The sequence below is a fragment of the Marmota marmota genome, unplaced genomic scaffold, assembly GCF_001458135.2.
Source record: "Marmota marmota marmota unplaced genomic scaffold, marMar, whole genome shotgun sequence".
Lineage (NCBI taxonomy): Eukaryota > Metazoa > Chordata > Mammalia > Rodentia > Sciuridae > Marmota > Marmota marmota.
This window is the reverse complement of record NW_026000068.1, coordinates 25,959,338-25,977,883: the sequence shown is the minus strand read 5'-3', so window position 1 is coordinate 25,977,883 and position 18,546 is coordinate 25,959,338. Positions and strand designations below refer to the sequence as shown.

General features: G+C 33.8%; 1 protein-coding gene across 2 annotated transcripts in view; it reads left to right on the top strand.

Moving 5' to 3' along the window:
* Positions 1 to 6,917: 6,917 nt before the first annotated feature.
* Adgrl4 (adhesion G protein-coupled receptor L4) overlaps positions 6,918 to 18,546 on the top strand; it is a 102,195-nt gene continuing 90,566 nt past the window's right edge. Inside the window, exons 1-2 of one of the 2 annotated variants that reach the window (XM_015490561.2) lie at positions 6,918 to 7,085; positions 8,434 to 8,583. In XM_015490561.2, coding sequence (XP_015346047.1) covers positions 7,064 to 7,085; positions 8,434 to 8,583 — 172 coding nt within the window. In that variant the 5' untranslated portion in view covers positions 6,918 to 7,063. The remainder of the gene's footprint in view (positions 7,086 to 8,433; positions 8,584 to 18,546) is intronic. The other variant, XM_015490560.2, reaches the window with a different exon arrangement.

Below are 18,546 nucleotides of genomic sequence, written 5' to 3'. Positions count from 1 at the left end.
AATCATATGGTTCCTCTCAAATGCACTGGTAATGGACCACAGAGAATTGTAAACAAGATACATCACTTAAATATTGTACACATCAACCTTATCAATCTTAGCACTGAAAGTAAAAGCAATTCATAAAATTAATTTTAGCTTTTCAAAGACAGAAAGATAGAGAAATCATAATTTTAGTTGTATGCATTATTATAAAGTTCTCAAAAGTGATTCCTTTTAAGTATGAGTAAAACATATTTTATTCTCAAAAATATGGGAGTGTTGAGGAACATATTTAGAAGATATGTTGCTAAAGATAGAATGCTGGATTTATTAAAAATAAAATAAAATATAATTATGAAAACAAATTTGGATAATAATAATAATGCTAGCTGTTTTAGTAGAAATATTGGTATTTAGCATAATAAAAATCTAATAAAAACTACATTAAATCTTTAATATATAGCTCAATTTTTTAATGAACTGCCTCAATTAAGGAAAATGTCAACTGCTTGTACTATAATATTTTTTCTACATTTTAATTTAATTAGACAAAATGAGAAACATACTAAAATAGAATTTCAACCTCAGGATTAAAGGTCCATTATGTTGATAATATTCAGCTGCAACTTTGGTTGTTCATGCCTACACAGTTTCACAGCTAAATTCAATTATAGTTTAGAAATTTTCCCATTTTAAATTTCCTTAATATTCATTAAGGAAATTACTTGTAAATATTTGCTCATCTACTTATTTAAAAAAACCTCTTCATTCTTTCACTGCATTTTGTTACAAAAATAAAATGTTAGATTTTTTTATATCATTATTCTTCATACCTTAAAAGTTATTATGCTTCATAACAAAATTGACTTTCAAAAGATGTCATTTTTCTTTTTTCTTTTCTAGAAGTCCATCCATAGAGATGTTTCTGGAAACATTGCTAAATCTGATCAATGTTTTAGATTTCTATAACTCTCTTATAAGTTAATGAAAAACAAATGTGTCTATATAATTTCATATGCAAAGAAACCAAATGGTATTGACAACTTTAAAAATGATCAACCTATGTACTATGTTGCTAGGATAAATCACTAGAATAAGTTTCTAGAATAAAGATTATTTAGTATAATTAAAAATTCGAAAGTCAAAAAAGTAAGATTTTGGCAGAAAGTAGTGCAACATTTTTTGGTAAATAGCTTTTTATGACATATAAGAGTAAAATAGTTAAAATAAACTCTTTATGAGAGTCCCTGGTTCAAAAATGTTAATCGATAAGTTATGTATCAATAATGCCTTTATGGCATCATAGATTGAAAGAGCAAATAGTTACATTTAATTTGCCTAATTATTTTAGGCAAAATTACATTTTCAGTTTTTTGGAGACAGTTCTATTTATGTTTATTTATGGTTTTAAATGAAGACATGAAGCAATCTTAGGACCTGACACCTACATTTACAATAATTTTTTTTAAATAAGAGAAATCATAAATGAGTATCAGTTAACACATGTTATTTAGACTTCCAAATAGCTTTCTATTTTCTAATCCATTTCTTCCTCACAAAGGACTATTCACAACACAGATTACAATAGAAAAATTTAATCTTAGCCGAGATTTTTGACAAAGTAGAAAACCAAGAGTAAGAATGTACAGTGGGGCTGGGGCTGGGGCTCAGGAGTAGTGCACTTGCCTGGCATATGTGAGGCACTGGGTTCGATTTCCAGCACCACATATAGATAAATAAAGGTCTATCAACAACTAAAAAAAATTTTAAAAAAAAGAATGTAAAGAAAACTTTCAAAGTAATAGGAAGGTAGGAATGCTGTTCCCTGGAGACCTGAGCCAAAGGCCTGTATCTTCAATTTGCACATTAATAACAATGCATCATAGTTGCTCTTGGGACATAATTATAATATTTAATTTTGCTAAGGAAATGAGCCATTGTAGATAAGTGTAAGAAGATGTAATAAGCTAGTGATTGAAGAACATAAAGGTAGATGAAATCTAATGCAAAGTACAATGTATTACAAATCTAAAAAGAATAATTTAAATCACTTATACATCCTGATGGATTCAGTAACCTCTCAGGACATTATTCTAGACAACTTGATGAAGAAGAGCAATCAAGTATGAATAATCAGAGCTACAACATGAGGAAAGCACAGTAAAAAGTGAAACAATATTAAATAGAAAGTGAGTAACATGGTTTCTGTTTCAAGAGCGCAGTCCTTTTATAAAATGTGGACAGATTTAGATTTTTGTAATATGCAAAAGTCCTAAAGAAAGGAAAAGAAATTAATGAAATAATTTAGACAGGTGTTAAAAGGCAAACAAAATTAACATAGACTCAGGTCTCTCTCTTTCTCTTTCTCTCTCTCTCTCTCTGTTCCTAAGTGTTGGTGCTCATTTATAAATCTTTATGAAGGGAACCTTGAGGAGAAAAGAAACCATACAAAACAAGGACATTTGCAAATGTTAAACAGAATAATGGAAAGATTTAGTGATTTTTTGAAGGTCATAGAACAATTGAACAACCAGGCTGGGAAGGAACTTGGGCCTCCTCCCTTCCATGCAACACTGAAAATTAGCAGATGCTTTTTGCACCACCTTCCACTGAGAAGGTTACCAGCAGGAAAGCCCGTCAAATGTTCCTACTCGTAATCTTGGAAAATCATTTTAAAAATGGTCTTTGAAAGACTAACTTGAGGTTCATAGTTAGATGATTAAATTACAGATACCTAAGTAGAAATGTATATTAAAATATTGTAATGTATTTTTATTACAAAATGTTGACAGATATTAATACAGATTATAAAGATCCAAATTTCCAGAGAGCTATGTTTGAATATTGCAACATCTCTTTCCATAGTGGAAATTATATTATATATTACATTATAAATTTAACACTAGACAAAAAAGAATTTGTCCCCCACCCCCAACCCAGAACTTAGAATTACTGTAAATAGAACTGTTTTGCTGACTTTTATTTTAAATTTAAATTCAATAGATAATACTTTGATATTCCAATGATAAAAAAATACATCTGTATACTTACAGGACCTCTGAGACAAGCAACTTCCAGCTAATCTCTGAAAGTAAGAGACCACATTAAGAAGAAGCATTTAACAAAGAAGTCCATTTTGTGATAACTCAGTTCTTATCCTTATGGGAGTTCCCATACTCTGAGTGGGTTCCAGTTTCACTTTGCTAAACGATTTTTTTTTTAACTTTCAATATTACTTTGTTGTGATAAAGTCTTCTTTCTTTATCTTTCTGGAGTACTTTTGCCATTTGTACATTGTTCAAGCTGGTTTTGATAAAAATTGAGGCTCAGGGAAAAATAATGTGGTAGATGGTAATCCAGCTGTGCTATAGGAACTGTGGTAGTGTGAAGTCATGAGAAATGACCCAAATTAACAAATTGATGATGAAAGTCCAGTAATTTGAGAAAGTCAAATGAACTGTGATGACTAAGGTTTGGAGGTTCAGTATTATGGTTTGACAAACAGAATCCAATCACATTAACACTTAGGTGAGAATTAAGACACTGTCTCAAAGGCCTCAGGAAGGAAGGTCCAGGAGCAGCATTATGTTTCTAGTAGAGGCCTTTGCAATACTTTGGGGAAGGTCTTTTCAATCAACTGTGCACTGATTTACTGTATTTAGATGAGCTGAATGTTTAAAGTATGGATGTTTGATAATTCTGACAGGTAATGCACTATCTCAATTTCCATGTAACAGGTCAACTGATCCCCAATAAAGTTAAAGAATCCATTCAAGATAAAAGCTAGAGCTAAACTGAGGTTTTCACATTGAATACCTTCCATAGCAAACTCAAATCTGTACAAGAACTTTTCGAGGAAATCCTGTATAATTCAGCATTTGTAAACAGACCTCAGATAGAAGTAAGCATAAATATGATAAGATCTTACATTGATGATAGAATACGCCAATACAATGGTGTATTTCCTAAAAATCACAATTAGGTAGACAGCTTAAAGTGACTTGACTTCCATGTGCCATACTTAGCCACATTTAAGCTCCAAGTGATCATTCTATCTTCAAAAGCCAAACATGCCCCAGTGGCACCCAAAGGAAATGTGTTGATAAAAGTTTAGACATACAGTTCAATATTCCTTTGTAAAACACCTCTTTCAAACACGCTTTCTTTCATTGACAATTAAATTTTTTATTGAAAATTCTCAATGCTTCTGTGTAAGTAATGTAAAGATGATGGATTCAGAGTTACACAGTGATTACATGTATTCCTTTAGGGAATGCAGGCTTCTTCGATCAATATATTTTTAAACAATTTTGATATTGCAACTTGCCATCTGTAAACAAGAAGTATAGTAGTAAACACTTGTGTTCACCTGTATGCTATCATTTTCTTAATGAGAAGTATGAATAGATTTTTACCTTTAGAAAGAATGCCCAGGTGAAAGGAAGGCTTGAAAAATATTTTAATAAGAAATTCAAGTTTTAATTCTGTTTTGCTAATTTTTAAGCAATGTACAGAGAAGAATTATATTTTAAAAGATTTGGCTGTCTTCTCTATTCTTTGGGATAAAACTAAAGTTTAAGCATGTGTAACAGATATATGGGGTAAATTATTTTAGAATAATGATTTTTTTTTAAATAGATGCTGTATTTCAGTTTATAGCTTGTCTCAGAAAATAATTCACTTCTATATTTAAGCCTTTTGAAGTTAGTTTCTCTGTATATACAGCACATGGAAACTCAGCTTCACATGAAGGAACTAGTTTCACCTAAACAGAGTCAGATCTGTTTTATCGGTGTACTTCCAATTTTATGTTGCAAAAAAAGCTCAATTTTTTTCTCCTTCAAAGGTAGTTTTTACCATAGCTTTCCTCTTTGTGAGAATAGCTCTTTCTTCCACTCACATAACTTGAAAATCTGCATACTCTCTACCTCAAACATGTACTTACCTCACCATCCCTAAATCTTCTACTCTTGTTCAGGAATTTGTTGTTTACTGCCTGTACTCTTTGTATTCTATTCTTGCTTCCTTGCCTTTGGTATCTTCTTAAAATCCATCATTTGTGTTGCTATCAGATTTTTTCTATTGAATTGCTATCCTATTTAAAAAGAGAGGTATCGTCCTGTAATCCCATGTGCTCAGGAGACTGAGACATACTGATGAAAAGTTCAAGGCCAGCCTGGACAACTTAGTGAGATACTGTCTCAAACAAATTAAATAAACAAAAAGATCTAGGGATACAGCTCAGTGGTACAGGTGCACCCCTCCTCCCTGACTCCCTGTTCAATCCCCAGTAGGAAGAGTTTGGAAGAGCAGAAAGAGAAAGATAAAAGAAATCTTTAAAAGAAAAGTTTTCTGTTTGTTGTTGTTCTTGTTTTACCTTAAGGGTTTTCAAGGTCCTTAAGTAGCACTATCTGATGGCTTCTCATTCTTTCAACAACCTCCTGAGGGTAGGGACACTATGGAAGGAATATAGTAGGTAACTAAGGGCAAAATAGCCTGAGATTGAATCAAGCCCAGCTACTAAGAATAACTGTGACTCTGAGCAAGGCATGTAACACTCTCTTCCTTCTTAGCTTCACATATTGTGGTATTACTCTCAGGAATTTTTGGTCGTCTTTAAACTAAATTAGAAAGGATCCAGGAAAATGCTGCGGAGAGCCAGGGAAATGTGTCTATACTTAAGCACTTAATGTCTTTGTGATGTGTCATTATGACTCATTTTGATTTTTACCACCACTATTTTGTTAAACTCCATGGAGCTGGGGGGACCACAGCTGTTCATAGTTTTGAAGATGCTGTCTATAAAATGTCCTTTCACGGTTGACACTGGGTGAATCAGACTTTGGGATTTGACAGGGTAAATCCAAATATTTCCAGGCACAATGGCTACTGTAGATGGTATGAACATCAGTCATTTCTTTTCCTTAAATTGATTTTATTTAAATTTACCTAGAATTTGATTTCTTTAACATACAATACATTGAACCCATTTTAAGTACACAATTAGATGAGTTTTGACCAATGCTTGTACTCATGTATTACCATCTCAATCAAGATATGCAATATTACCATTACCCCAAATTTTGCAGTCAATTCACTCGTCTTTCCCATTCTAGGAAACCACTGATCTGCATTCCCATTATTACATTTTATTTTACCTGCCGGTTATACTTAATTTTTAAACTAGAATTGTTTTTATGTTCCAACCTGAATCATGTTTCTACATAATGAACTTATTCAGTAACAAGCAAAAGGAAAACCATCCATGATGCATAAATTGTTCTGGGGTGAGAAAGTAGATACAAGTGTATTTTAAGTGAAACAGTTTAAAAATGGTCCGAAGCTGTTTTATTTTTGAAATTTTGCTTTTGTTGCTGTTTGGTTTTTATCATTCTATTTTTTTTTGTTGTTGTTGTTTATTTATTTATTTTTGTGCAGTTGTTTTAGCTGTTTGGTTTTTTGTCTATCTGTTTGTTTGTGTGTGTACAGTTGTTTTAGCAATTCTAATCTCTTCTCCCTGTAACCCTGAGTTCCAGCAAGGTGAGTACTGAGTATTGGCAATGCTGTATTGCATGAACCCAGGTCTATTGACTACTTTTTGGTCAATTGCTCCTTATGGAAGTTAATTATTGAACAGTAGGAGGCTGTATCCTGGAGTACAGGTTGCAGGGAGGACCCCTAAAATCTAGCTAGCTTTGTATGCCCTCAGGAAGCTATTCCATGGGTCTCCGGAGATTTTTGACTATTGAACACAGGTCTTGAGGGTGACACTCTGAGATCTGCTCCTGGGGTCAAAAGATGCACAGGGGATCTACAATAGTCCTGGCAGCTGTAGTCACCAGGCAGGGAATGCAGCCCAGGTGGCCTGGGGAAAGGGTCCAGAGGCCGGACGTGGCCTGCAGACTCAGGACTTGACACACAAACTCACACAAAAGAGGCCGGAAAGTGTCCGGAGGAAGCCCGTGCGTCACGGGGGACGGAGCCCAGCCGGACCCTGCCGCGCCCGCCCCGCCATCCAGGGTACAGGGTCCCGCACAGCCAGCCGCGCTCATTGCCAGCCCCACCGCCGCGGCCGCCGCCAATGAAGCTTCTCCCGCTCCTAGGTGAGTGCTTGGCGTCTCTGGTCACCGCGGTAGCGGGGGGAAAAGTCACTTGTAGGAATGGGGAGTTTTTACAAGGTGGACCTCACGTGGTATGCACATCTGGCAGAGTCTCTGAGGAGGACTGACGCAGGACTTCTCAGGATGTTTTTCTCCTTGGCCTTTCAATTCTAGAACTTGGTATTCAAGGATCAGGGATATTACTTTTTTACTCATACTGGAGAAGTCCCCAAAGCCCTCAAAGACTCAGACATTGACCTTTTTTTTTTCTGATCTCCCCCCACCCCCCAAGAAACCTGGGACATCCAAGCCATTAGCACTTGTGGGAGGCTTCCTGACATTTTAAGGGGATTGCCTGCCCAGACTTTGGGTTCATTGAAAATACCATTTTGATGATGCTGCCCTGAAAGATAATAAATCACATCTCGGAAGGCGAAATAATTCTGGTTTAGACAGTGTATACAGTCCTACGTGGGCCTGGGATTTAGAATTGAATGTTTAAGGATCTCTTGGTACCAGATAGGGACAATTTATCTCAGATGTCTGTTTTCAGAACAATGACTTCATGATTCATAACTGTTGGTCCCCAAGCCTTCTCTTGAGAAGACCTGGAACAACAATAAAAAAAGGAACACCCTATGCTTTTTCTTATCTTAACAGTCCATAAAATAGCATTTCCAAGTTTATTTTCAGCAACTTTGAAATAAAATCTTGTTCTGTTTTTGTTGGTCGTGTTTGGGTGATATTCCATTTCTGGAAGATCAATCTTTGAACAGTATGTTGTATTTTGTTTTAATTTCCCCTAATGTAAGAAAATGTAAAAAAAAAATGTGTTATAAGATAAGCAGAATTAACAATCATTAGAACACAGAGGAAAGAATAAACGACAATTACATTTGTCTTCCTAGATAATAAGGTATCATCTTAAAATAACACATATTTGAATATAAGACCCAAATAACAGATTTCCTTGATTTCTGAAAAAAAAAATTACAATAATTACTCCCAAAAGAGAAAAATTGTTTTACAATCTTGCAGTTACCTGTGAGGAATGATATTAGATCACCTTGGTACAATGATCTGGAAGCATAGTTTTTATTACAAAACTGTGCTGCTTATTATATTTTAGTTTTGTCAAGCTTTACTTGATAAGGATTGAAATTGAAAAAGGTCTTTTTCTTTTTGCCTGGTTGCTTTTGTGCTGTTATTTAGCTAAATGCTCCCTTGGGAAATTTTCATGATCCATTTATCTAAATGGAAAGAAAGAGGAATATTTGTATTTATTATATTCTAACTCAACAATGAGGGGATGTTTTTGAAAAAAAGTTTTATGTTTTTCTGTTGTATCTAGTGGGTTTTTCCACTTTGTTGAATTGTGCCCATACTCAAAATTGCACCAAGACACCCTGTCTCTCAAATGCAAAATGTGAAATCCGCAATGGAGTTGAAGCCTGCTACTGCAACCCGGGATTTACAGGAAATGGTGTCACAATTTGTAAAGGTACGCCATTTTATTATCTTTTATCGATTTTACTGAAAAATTCAATTTCTGATATGATGGTATTTATGGTCTTCCAGAAATTAACTTGTTTCACCTTATCCCATTAGATTGCAGGCTACTGAAAAAAAGCTTAATTAAACAAATTTGAATGTCCTATGTAAATTTATACTGTATTTTTTTATTTTTGATGACACCATGTGCATCCATCTTTCGTTGTGAATATTAAAGATTGTTCTAGAACCTAAATTGGAACATTTAGGTTCCAAGAGCAGAGTCACTACTTTGAGAGCACAGGAACAGAGGGTTCATGGTCAGGTTACACTCAAAGAGGTGGTACTTAGAGACTTTCCTAACATTTGACTAACTAAAGTTGAGGACATTAAGAGATTTGAGGTTTTCTTTTGCATACTCTTAAGTGTGGGAAGTAAAAGGGAAGGAAGGGAGGCAGAAAAGAATAGAAGGAAATTTTGAAGACCTTCTAATTCTGAAGTAGAGTCTTTCATAGAACTTGAAGGTAGAGCCCAGAGATTGCCAGAAAGGGTCCTCCAAGGGTGCCCATTGACTTAGTAAACAGAACATCAATTGATAAACAAATTTAGGTGATTCCTTGTGTGTGGTTTCCACCAGCAGTAGCACTCCTCCGCTCCCTACAAGCCTCACTCAATCTTCATTTATTTTCTTTCATTTTCAAAAGGATCTAATTTTAACTAGGTCCATAGCACAGAATTCTGTGTAGGTAGGAAAGAGAGAGAGAAAGAGAAAGAGAGAAAGTTTCAAGTCATATAAATTAGTTTTATGTATAATTAAATGGCAAGTTCAAATTACAGCTGTATGGTATTATACTTCTAAGTGTATTTAAGATAACATGGACTTTTTCCAATTAAGCCAGGATATTGTGCATTGTTAATATTGTATGTGGTTGCTTATAGCACAAACAAGTTGTATCTCGTGATTCAATTTGATAGGCTTTTAAAAAGATTAAATATGTAGTATATAGTAAGACCAAACCTCATCATAATTAGTTTAATGTTTAAAAAATGTACAGCAAAGCTACAGTTTGCTTAATGGTTCATTAGATCAGGCGTTTCTGTTTTTACATACAGCCAGAATTTGTAATATACTATTCTAAGATCACTACAAAATACTTTCCATAAACAATCATAGATTTTTATTGTGTATTTAATTGAATGGCATCATGGGAAGTTGATGGCTGAGTGACCTTCAAAATATTGCATCAAATATATTAGTATGCTTTTCCACTAATCATTACAAATTGTATCATTGTATTTCATAAGCAGCATTGCCTTTTTGTTATTTAGATACTTTTCAATTGCCATAATTACCGTCATTAACATCAATAAATTTCCACAATTTGGACATTCAGCAGCCAACCAGCTTATAATCATGATTTTAATGATTTCTTTTTTTTTAAAGCATCTTCCATTATCTAATACAGTTGTTTTTCACTCAACTGCCTGAGTCAATAGCCACTTAAAATACAGAAAATATTTTCCATCAGAAAAAACAAAACAGCAAAAAACCCAAAAAGACATTTAGACCTTTTGACCTTCAATTTCTCCTCACTCAGAACACAATTTAGAGTGGAAATCACTTTTCTTATTATGTTCATGTTAAATCCCCTTTGTATTTATAGAAAGTTATATATTCACTTGTTTTAATATTTATTACCTGAGGTTTGTAATGTTTTCCTAAAACTAACACGGTTTAAATAGTGATTTTTTAATCTTTTTTTTTTAACCTCTTAACTAATACACTAACAGATTTTTGACATATTTTCTCAGAGGGTACACTTATATGTTCCTTAGAATTAAACCTAAAACATTGTATTCTCAATCGCTGAGTGGGTTATATTTTGAGTTAGAAAATTCCTTTCTTGACTTTTTCATCTCTAGACACATTCCTCACAATCCTTATCTTTCTCTACAATTTATATTGCACTAATAAGGAATGTCTGGATAGGAGTTTATCTGTAAAGGTGTCTACTTATTTAAAAATAAATGTTGTTTTCTTTCTAGCATCATCATCATCATGACCATTATAAAATTTGGGTCTCTTAAACATACCTAAGATATAACCCAATTTCACTAAATGTACAAGAACAAGTGTTGAACTAATCTTGTACAAATTGGATTACAGGATTCCTTGGAAATAAATATTAATAGAAGTGAATTGATGTTATTTACTCAGTTTTCTGTCAAATATTTATTGACCTTCTTTATCATCATTATCATCATTATCATCTCAAACTAGAAATTAGAAGCAGATATAAAGGGAAGCATTGAGTTCAATGCATGTGCAGGTGAGCGGATGAATATACAAGTCCCTTTACTTGCAGATAAACTCATTAGGTGCAGCTGTGTTCTTGGGAACCTTATGGAATCTGAATGAGGAAAAAATGATTTCCCCAAATGAGGATAGAAAGGGTCAGGAAAGATGTATTGACAGCTTGTGTACAGGTATAGGAATCTTTTCATAGCTTGAAACATGATTATTGTGAAACAATATCGAAAGGAAAATAATGAAGCATTGGTGCCGACACACAGGAAGAAACACCTTGCAATTAACTGGAATTTTTTTCATCATATCTAATAACATACATATTTCTAGTGTGGGATGGTGGCATACACTTGTAATCTCGCAGCACATCAGGAGGCTGAGGCAAGAAGATGGCCAGTTCAAGGTCAGCCTCAGCAACTTGGCAAATATGTACTTCTAGAATTCAACTTGAAGAAAGTTATAACAAATTAGAGAACAAGGGCACTAGTAAAGGGAGAGCAAATGCTGTTGCAATAGCTATCTAACAGGAAGAAATAGCCCATGGATTCAGAATGTTGGAGAAGTATTAGTTCAAATAACTCATCAGCAAGATTCTTTTTTTTTTTTTTCTTCAGCAGGATTCTATCTGGGCTAAAATATAAATGCTGAGGACAAGTGATTGCTTTCATGCTAGTTTGTTCCTTAGCAATAAAGAGGACACTCATCACTAGGCATCAGAACTGATGCAAGACACACAAAAATGTGTGTGTGTGTGTGTGTGTTACAAGTGTATGCATATCAGTTAACCCAATTAACTATACTGTCTAAACCATGCTTCACAAATAGTAAGTTTTAAATATTTAATGAAGTCATAATTTCCACAATAGAAATGTAAACAGAAAAATAATTCTAACTGCTCATCTTTGAATTTCATTTCTAGAATATTTTACATTTAACTATGATAGATATGGACAGGGTTGAGCATTCCTAACCCAAACATCAAACATCTGATATGCATAATATTATGAGCCCAAACATTAGCACAAGTGGATAATTCCACACTTTACCTCATGCAATAGGTTGCAGGTTATGAATTACCTTTAAATCACATAGATGTGTAACTTCTGTGAAGTTGCATACCTAGAATATAGGATGGATCAAAACTACCTGGTTCAAGTCACTCCAGAAAAGCCATTTAAATTTAAACACTTCTAAATCTCAAGGCTTCAATGGGTATCTTTTTATATTTTCTTTCCGTTCCCATCAGGAACGCTCAGCTCCTCTGATAATTCACCTAAAACTTTTCCTACCCTTATATATTTATTACTTTTTTGTGATACTGAAACTTGGGGTACAGAGTTGGTAATAGGCCAGCACGTATTTCCTTCCTCCCTTCCTTCTTCCTTCCCTCTTATTTCCTTTCTTCATTTTTTCTCTCTTGTCTTCCTACCTTTCTTTCCTTCTTTTTTTTTTTAATTAAAATGTTTAGGAGGAGTTGGCTCTTTATCTTTAGATAGTATTTCAAGAATATTAAAAGAACTTAAATATATGACTCAATAATATTACACAGGCATATTATGCATCATAGATATGTAGCTAAAAATCTTTGGGGAAGCAAATATTTTTGCAAAACGAATGCATTTTACCTACTTCAGAAGAATTTCCCAACTGAATGAATACTGCTAAAAATTTGGAAAAGTAGGAACTCTGAGGTACATGTAGATAGTATACCAGATTTCCTTAATGTAAGTTTTATATTTCTTTGGCATTTCTTGTAACTGAATGGAAAGTGAAACCTATTTAAGGAATAGTCATCTAAATTAACTCAAGGTTTCCACTGCAGGATGCAGATTTCCCTGAAGTTTATCCAAATAAATAAAATATCTTTTTCAATTTTATAAATCCTTTCCATGTACTAGAAATATGACCTCTTTCTTCTCTTCAAAAGGAGGTTACACAACAGAGAGAATAAAACTGCTACAATAATTAGGTGGAATTTCCTAAATCATATTCACTCCATGAAGATTGAAAGTTTCATTAATACATTGAAAGAGAAAAATGGAACAATAAGCCACTGCAAACTTTTATTTAGGCTAGTATTTTATTTTGAGAAGGATAAGAAAAAAAAGACTTGTGTTATTTTTGTTTTGCTGATAGGTTCCACAGTTTTGGAAAACTTTTCTTTTTTGACCTGTCAATGTCAGTTTTGCAAGCTGTTTCAGGAATTATTTTCTGGGCTGGGGATGTGGCTCAAGCGGTAGCGCGCTCTCCTGGCATGCGTGCGGCCCAAGTTCGATCCTCAGCACCACATATAAAGATGTTGTGTCTGCCGAAAACTAAAAAATAAATATTAAAATTCTCTCTCTCTCTTAAAAAAAAAAACCTCTTTAAAAAAATGAATTATTTTCCAAAATCATCCTGTTGTAAGTGTATCTCACAGGACAACTATAATAATTAATGAAATACAAATAAGAAAAATACATAGATATTTAAGAAGGGTTTACCATAAACATGTAATTTGGGGTTTCTCATTATAGTTTATTCCAAATAACACTAATGAGGTGTCATAAAAATTCTCTTTCACATAGAATTCTTATTTTTGACCACTTTCTAATGAGTATTATCCAGATGGATTCATTGCATATTTAGAAAAAGAAAAGTAATATTGATAACTAATAGGACAGGAAATAAAACCAAAAGAGTGAAAATGAACAAGTAGCTTCTGAATCTTAATTTAAACAATCATAAAGAGTTTTTCAAAATTCTATGTTAAGTCAATAAAGTTTCTCACAATATTTTTTCTACTTATCACAATAAATACTGAGTTGATATTAAAGTGTTGCCTTTTCTCCAAGTGAGCATATCATTTTAAGCGTATCATTAAGGCCAAACATCTGTTTTGATAGATAGATAAATAGATACATGAGAGATAACTGTTACTATGTAATAACTGATGATATTATATACATCAATGACAATAAATATTGTATATTGTTTTTCTAGAATTTATGTTCATTTTGTACTCAAAGTGAACATGGAAACTGTACCATCTTGTGTTTTCTATTCTGCCATTTTTTTAAGGAACTGCTAACAAATTAAAATTAAATGAAAATATGCTTTAATTGTGAATTTTTAAAATATATTTAAATCCTTTGTTTAAAGGATTAGATGCAGGGGCACTTGACCACTGAGCCTCATCCCCAGCCCTAACTATTTTTTTTTCTTTTGGTGGTACTGGTGATTGAACCCAGGGCCTTGTGCATGCGAGGCAAACACTCTACTAATTGAACTATATCTCCATCACCCTAGAGGTGCACATTTAATACCACAAAATAAATCCCTGAGTTTCCATTTTCAGCTTTACTTATTATAGATCTACTCTTCAGTCAATATTTTAAGTTTGCAAACTGTATTTGGCAAAATTGGTAACATTTTCTTTGTTCTGGCACTATCCTTTGGTCTCTTTTTTTGGACATCAGTATACTTCACAGCCAAATACTGATTATTTCAGAAAAAGTATCCAGTCTTCTATTGGTCTAACTTTCTGTTATTTTTCTTCTTCTCAATTTAGTCTCTTAAACGCTTAAATAATGCAAAATTACAACTGAATAACAAAAAAAGTAATATACTGTTGTTGATTTTACTGTTTTTCTGTGAGCTAAGCTAAGCTCCTTATGTGTATTTATGAACTTAATCCTAACAACAACTTTCAAAAGTAAAAGCTGGTATTATCCCCAATTTATAGATTAAATAATTTTCCAGAGAAAGCATATTCAAAGAATCACCTTGTAAAATTCTCAAACTACCTTTTGAGGTAGAACTATAATAAGAAAAGTGAATCTCCTTGAGATAAAAGTGAATTATTTGGGTTCTATCCTTTCTGCACCTGATTTTTACCACCATAACATTATCAAAACAGTTGAGTTTTTTTCTCATTAATTTCTGGTACAACAAGTGCAGGGAAGCTACAACTGTTTATGGATTGTGATGTTTTGTGTTTAGGTCCTGTTTTTCACCCACTGCCCTTAAGCCATGTTCATTGACTAAAGCAATGAGATTAGAGGGAGCCATGAGGAGTCCACAAATGAAAAGTAAACTTCTCCAAACAGACTCAGGTGTCATAAAAGGGAGCCTCCACCCACACACAGTTGGTTGCAGCAAATCTGGAGCTTTTTCCTTGTGATGCTGGCTCTCTTTCCAGAAATGGAGTAGAAATCTAGGTGATTGGTTGAAATATTACTTTCTAAGGGCTACACAAATTGGGCACTCTATTACCCATTGTTGGTTGCCCCCAGATAAGGGGGCAAGGAAGTACGCTTGTTCCTTTAAGGAACTCTTGACAGTGAAAGTTGATGCTACTGATTATTTTAGAAAAATTATCCACCTTTCGGTCTTCTTCCAACCCATGCTACCTGCAATATGCCCTCCCATGTGCACAGAGAATTCTGAATTTTCTTATGATAACGTGCCTGTCTCACAGTCAAAACCTGGGGCAAGCTACCTGTGATAATCCATGTTATTTTTTGATTATAAACAGGGGAGTCATTTAAGCATGACCAGTCACTAAAGAAAAGCCAACCATAAAAACACAAAGATGAATAATAAAAAATGGCCTGTAAAGTGATACTTTTAGGAAGAGCAAAAGAGATTGAGAGTAAAACTCCAATTTATTTATGCTCAAAGAAATTCTGGAAACCTTTGTACTCAAACAACAAAATAGCATAGGCTCTAAGTACAAAAGAACTATCATATCACAGAAACCTTCCGACTTGCATAGATCCTTGATTCTGTTCAACCTCTTACATCTCCAATCTCTTCTTGTTCTCTTTTGCAGCAAGAGGTATCAAGACAATAGCTGGTAAATTGTAGTGTTGCAAACAGTACTTGAAAACCACCGTAAGATTGATGCTAAAGTCTCCTATTTCTGGATTTCTTATCCTGCAAGGACAGTTAGCACATAGAATAGGGAAGCTACAGATATTGAATTTATTTGCACATCAATGTAGAATACACTAGGACTTCAGTAGTCAAGATATTCAGAAAATATCAGCTCAGCACAGTCCTCCTTTTTATAATATACCGATTTCACCCATTTGTTATCTTTCCTTTTATCTGTGCCCAGACCTTTCTTAAATGCATCTTCAGCTTTATTTTATGGGTTAGACAAAGCCCTAGTCAACCTAAGTGCATCATTTTCCTGCGCTTTTCCACATTTTAATGTTATTTACATAGGAATGAAACCACATCTAGTAACCAGGAATAGTCATTGTGCCAGTAAGAGACTCAGTTCCATTTGATTGAGTTCAAACTCTTTTTTTAACATACTTATAACTTTCATGGTTATAATAGTGCAGTTGTCCACGGTCTCCTCTGTTCTTATTTAAACTAATATTCTGGAGCTGGCATGACAACTGTAGGAGATGCTTCCATCTTTTCTGGTACTCCCCACTCATAACTATCACATTATAATACTTCTTGCTAAGCCAGAATGTGAGATCTGAGTTCTTGTCCTAATCTTACTAGGTAGGTGCCACAAATCATTAGAAGCTGGAGCAAAAATGACAATTTTTTTCTATGTTTCTCTGGTGGCTTCCTCCCTTAAAAGGAATTTCTGAATCAATCTTCAAAGAACCCTCCTGTATTACAGTGCCCCAAAGTAAGGTATTCAATATAATCCGGTCAATGAGGGAAGCACTATATTGGAGTCACTTGAACAATTAAACCAGGTGGAAGGATATAACACAATGATTTTTTGTATTTTCTTTTAGGGGTTTAGTCACTGTTACATACAATTGAGAGTATTCTCATTGAATAATGGTGCACACCGGTTTGGGGAGAGGGCAGGAGAGTTGTGTTTTGAGTGATGTTATAATTACCATGTAACTAACACCTGAGGGCGGGGATGGGAAATGCCACATAATGGAACTTACACTTGGTTGAAATTCCAAAAGAACTTAGCTGAGTATATCCAGGGATAGTGAAAGTGAAATTGATCCAAGGTCCTCTTGGCTAAAAAAGGAGTCTAAAGTCAAATTTCTCCATTCAAAGGATAATACATATTGTCAGACATCAAATAATCTTTATATTAGGTTCAATAAATGGAGCAGAATAATCAGAGAAGAAACTGGGCCTTTTCAATATTGGAAATATTATAAACTCTGACTCATTGTCTAAGATACAATTGATATGTCACCTTCTTTATAAGGCCTTTTTGGATTTCTCTCCATTATAAATAATAGGGTTTTATTTTTCATATTCTCCTAGTAATTTCATTTTGTTTTTACTTTAATACATTTTATTGAAATAAGTTTCAATGTGGTGTGCCTGCTTTTCAATAGTGACTGGGGAATCTCAACAATCACCATTTTTTATACTTGTTTGTATCCTTGGAAACTATCCAAACACCTTTGATCCAACATGTAAAACACTACAATTTTGGACGGTGCCCCATTTTTATTGCTCATACCTATACTGAATCTATTAACACACTGTGATTGTTTGCTCTATTTGCATTATCGTGATACTTTGCTTGGGCTAAATTTTATACATTTAAAAATGTCCATATACAGAATAACTTTAGATATAATCCCATTCCTAAATATTTTGCTGTAAATAAAAATGACCTCTATACCCAGGTGAAAATTTAAATAAATGATCAAAGTTAGAGTCAAAAACTTTACAGAGGTTTGCTCCATAAAATATTTGTTTTCCTTCTTCATTTTGAGTGATCAACTATGCAAGACTGAACATGTTCATGAATTAGGAAGCATTATGTTCTAAGGCACTGGCAGTTGTAATATTGACACTAATACCTTGTGATGGTCTTCTATTTTTGAGGCACCTTGGCCAGTCTCTTTAGGGAATGCAAAAATCACTCTATGTTATTTCTTTTCAGGTCTAATATATAAAATACGTCTTTAAAATAAACTAGGAAATATGAAATCATTAGCCCTTAGGAAAATGAAATTTTTACTTCTAATCATAATAGTTCTTTGATGGCTTATTCTTCAGTTAAAAAGGAAATTTAGTCTTTGCTATTCATAATACCTGTCTCATGCTTATCACTCCTTCCCATGAACCAACCTTTATGAACAGCTTTATGTGGAGCTGTATTTATTCCTTAGTAAGCAATTGAAGATGAAGGGGTTTTTTTTTTTTTGCATTAATATGTATAAAGCAAAAGTCTTGCAATTCTTACAATTTGATACTAGAATAATTCTATTTTATTTTCAATCCCTAAATTTGTTTAAAATGGGATAAATGATCAAAAACAAATAGAGAAGAAATAACAAATTCCCTCTTTACTATTTTAAATCATTTTATGAGAATTTGATAATCTCAATATATAAAAAATATAAATATTGTCTTTATCCACACAAAAAGTTTTGTTATTAACCCTCCCCAAGTAAATTTTACTCTTCACCTCTGTTTTATTCAGCTTTTTTGCTGCTGTGACAGCAAAAAAGACCTGACCAGAACCTAACCAGAACAATTATAGAGGAGGAAAAGTTTATTTGGAGGCTCACAGTTTCAGAGGTCACAGTCCATGGACAGCTGGCTCCATTTCTTGGAGCTTAAAGGGAACCAGAACAACATGGTAGAAGACTGTGGTGGAGAGAAGCAGCTCACATGATGATCAGAGAAGAGAGAGAGAGAGAGAGAGAGAGAGAGAGATGGATCCACTTG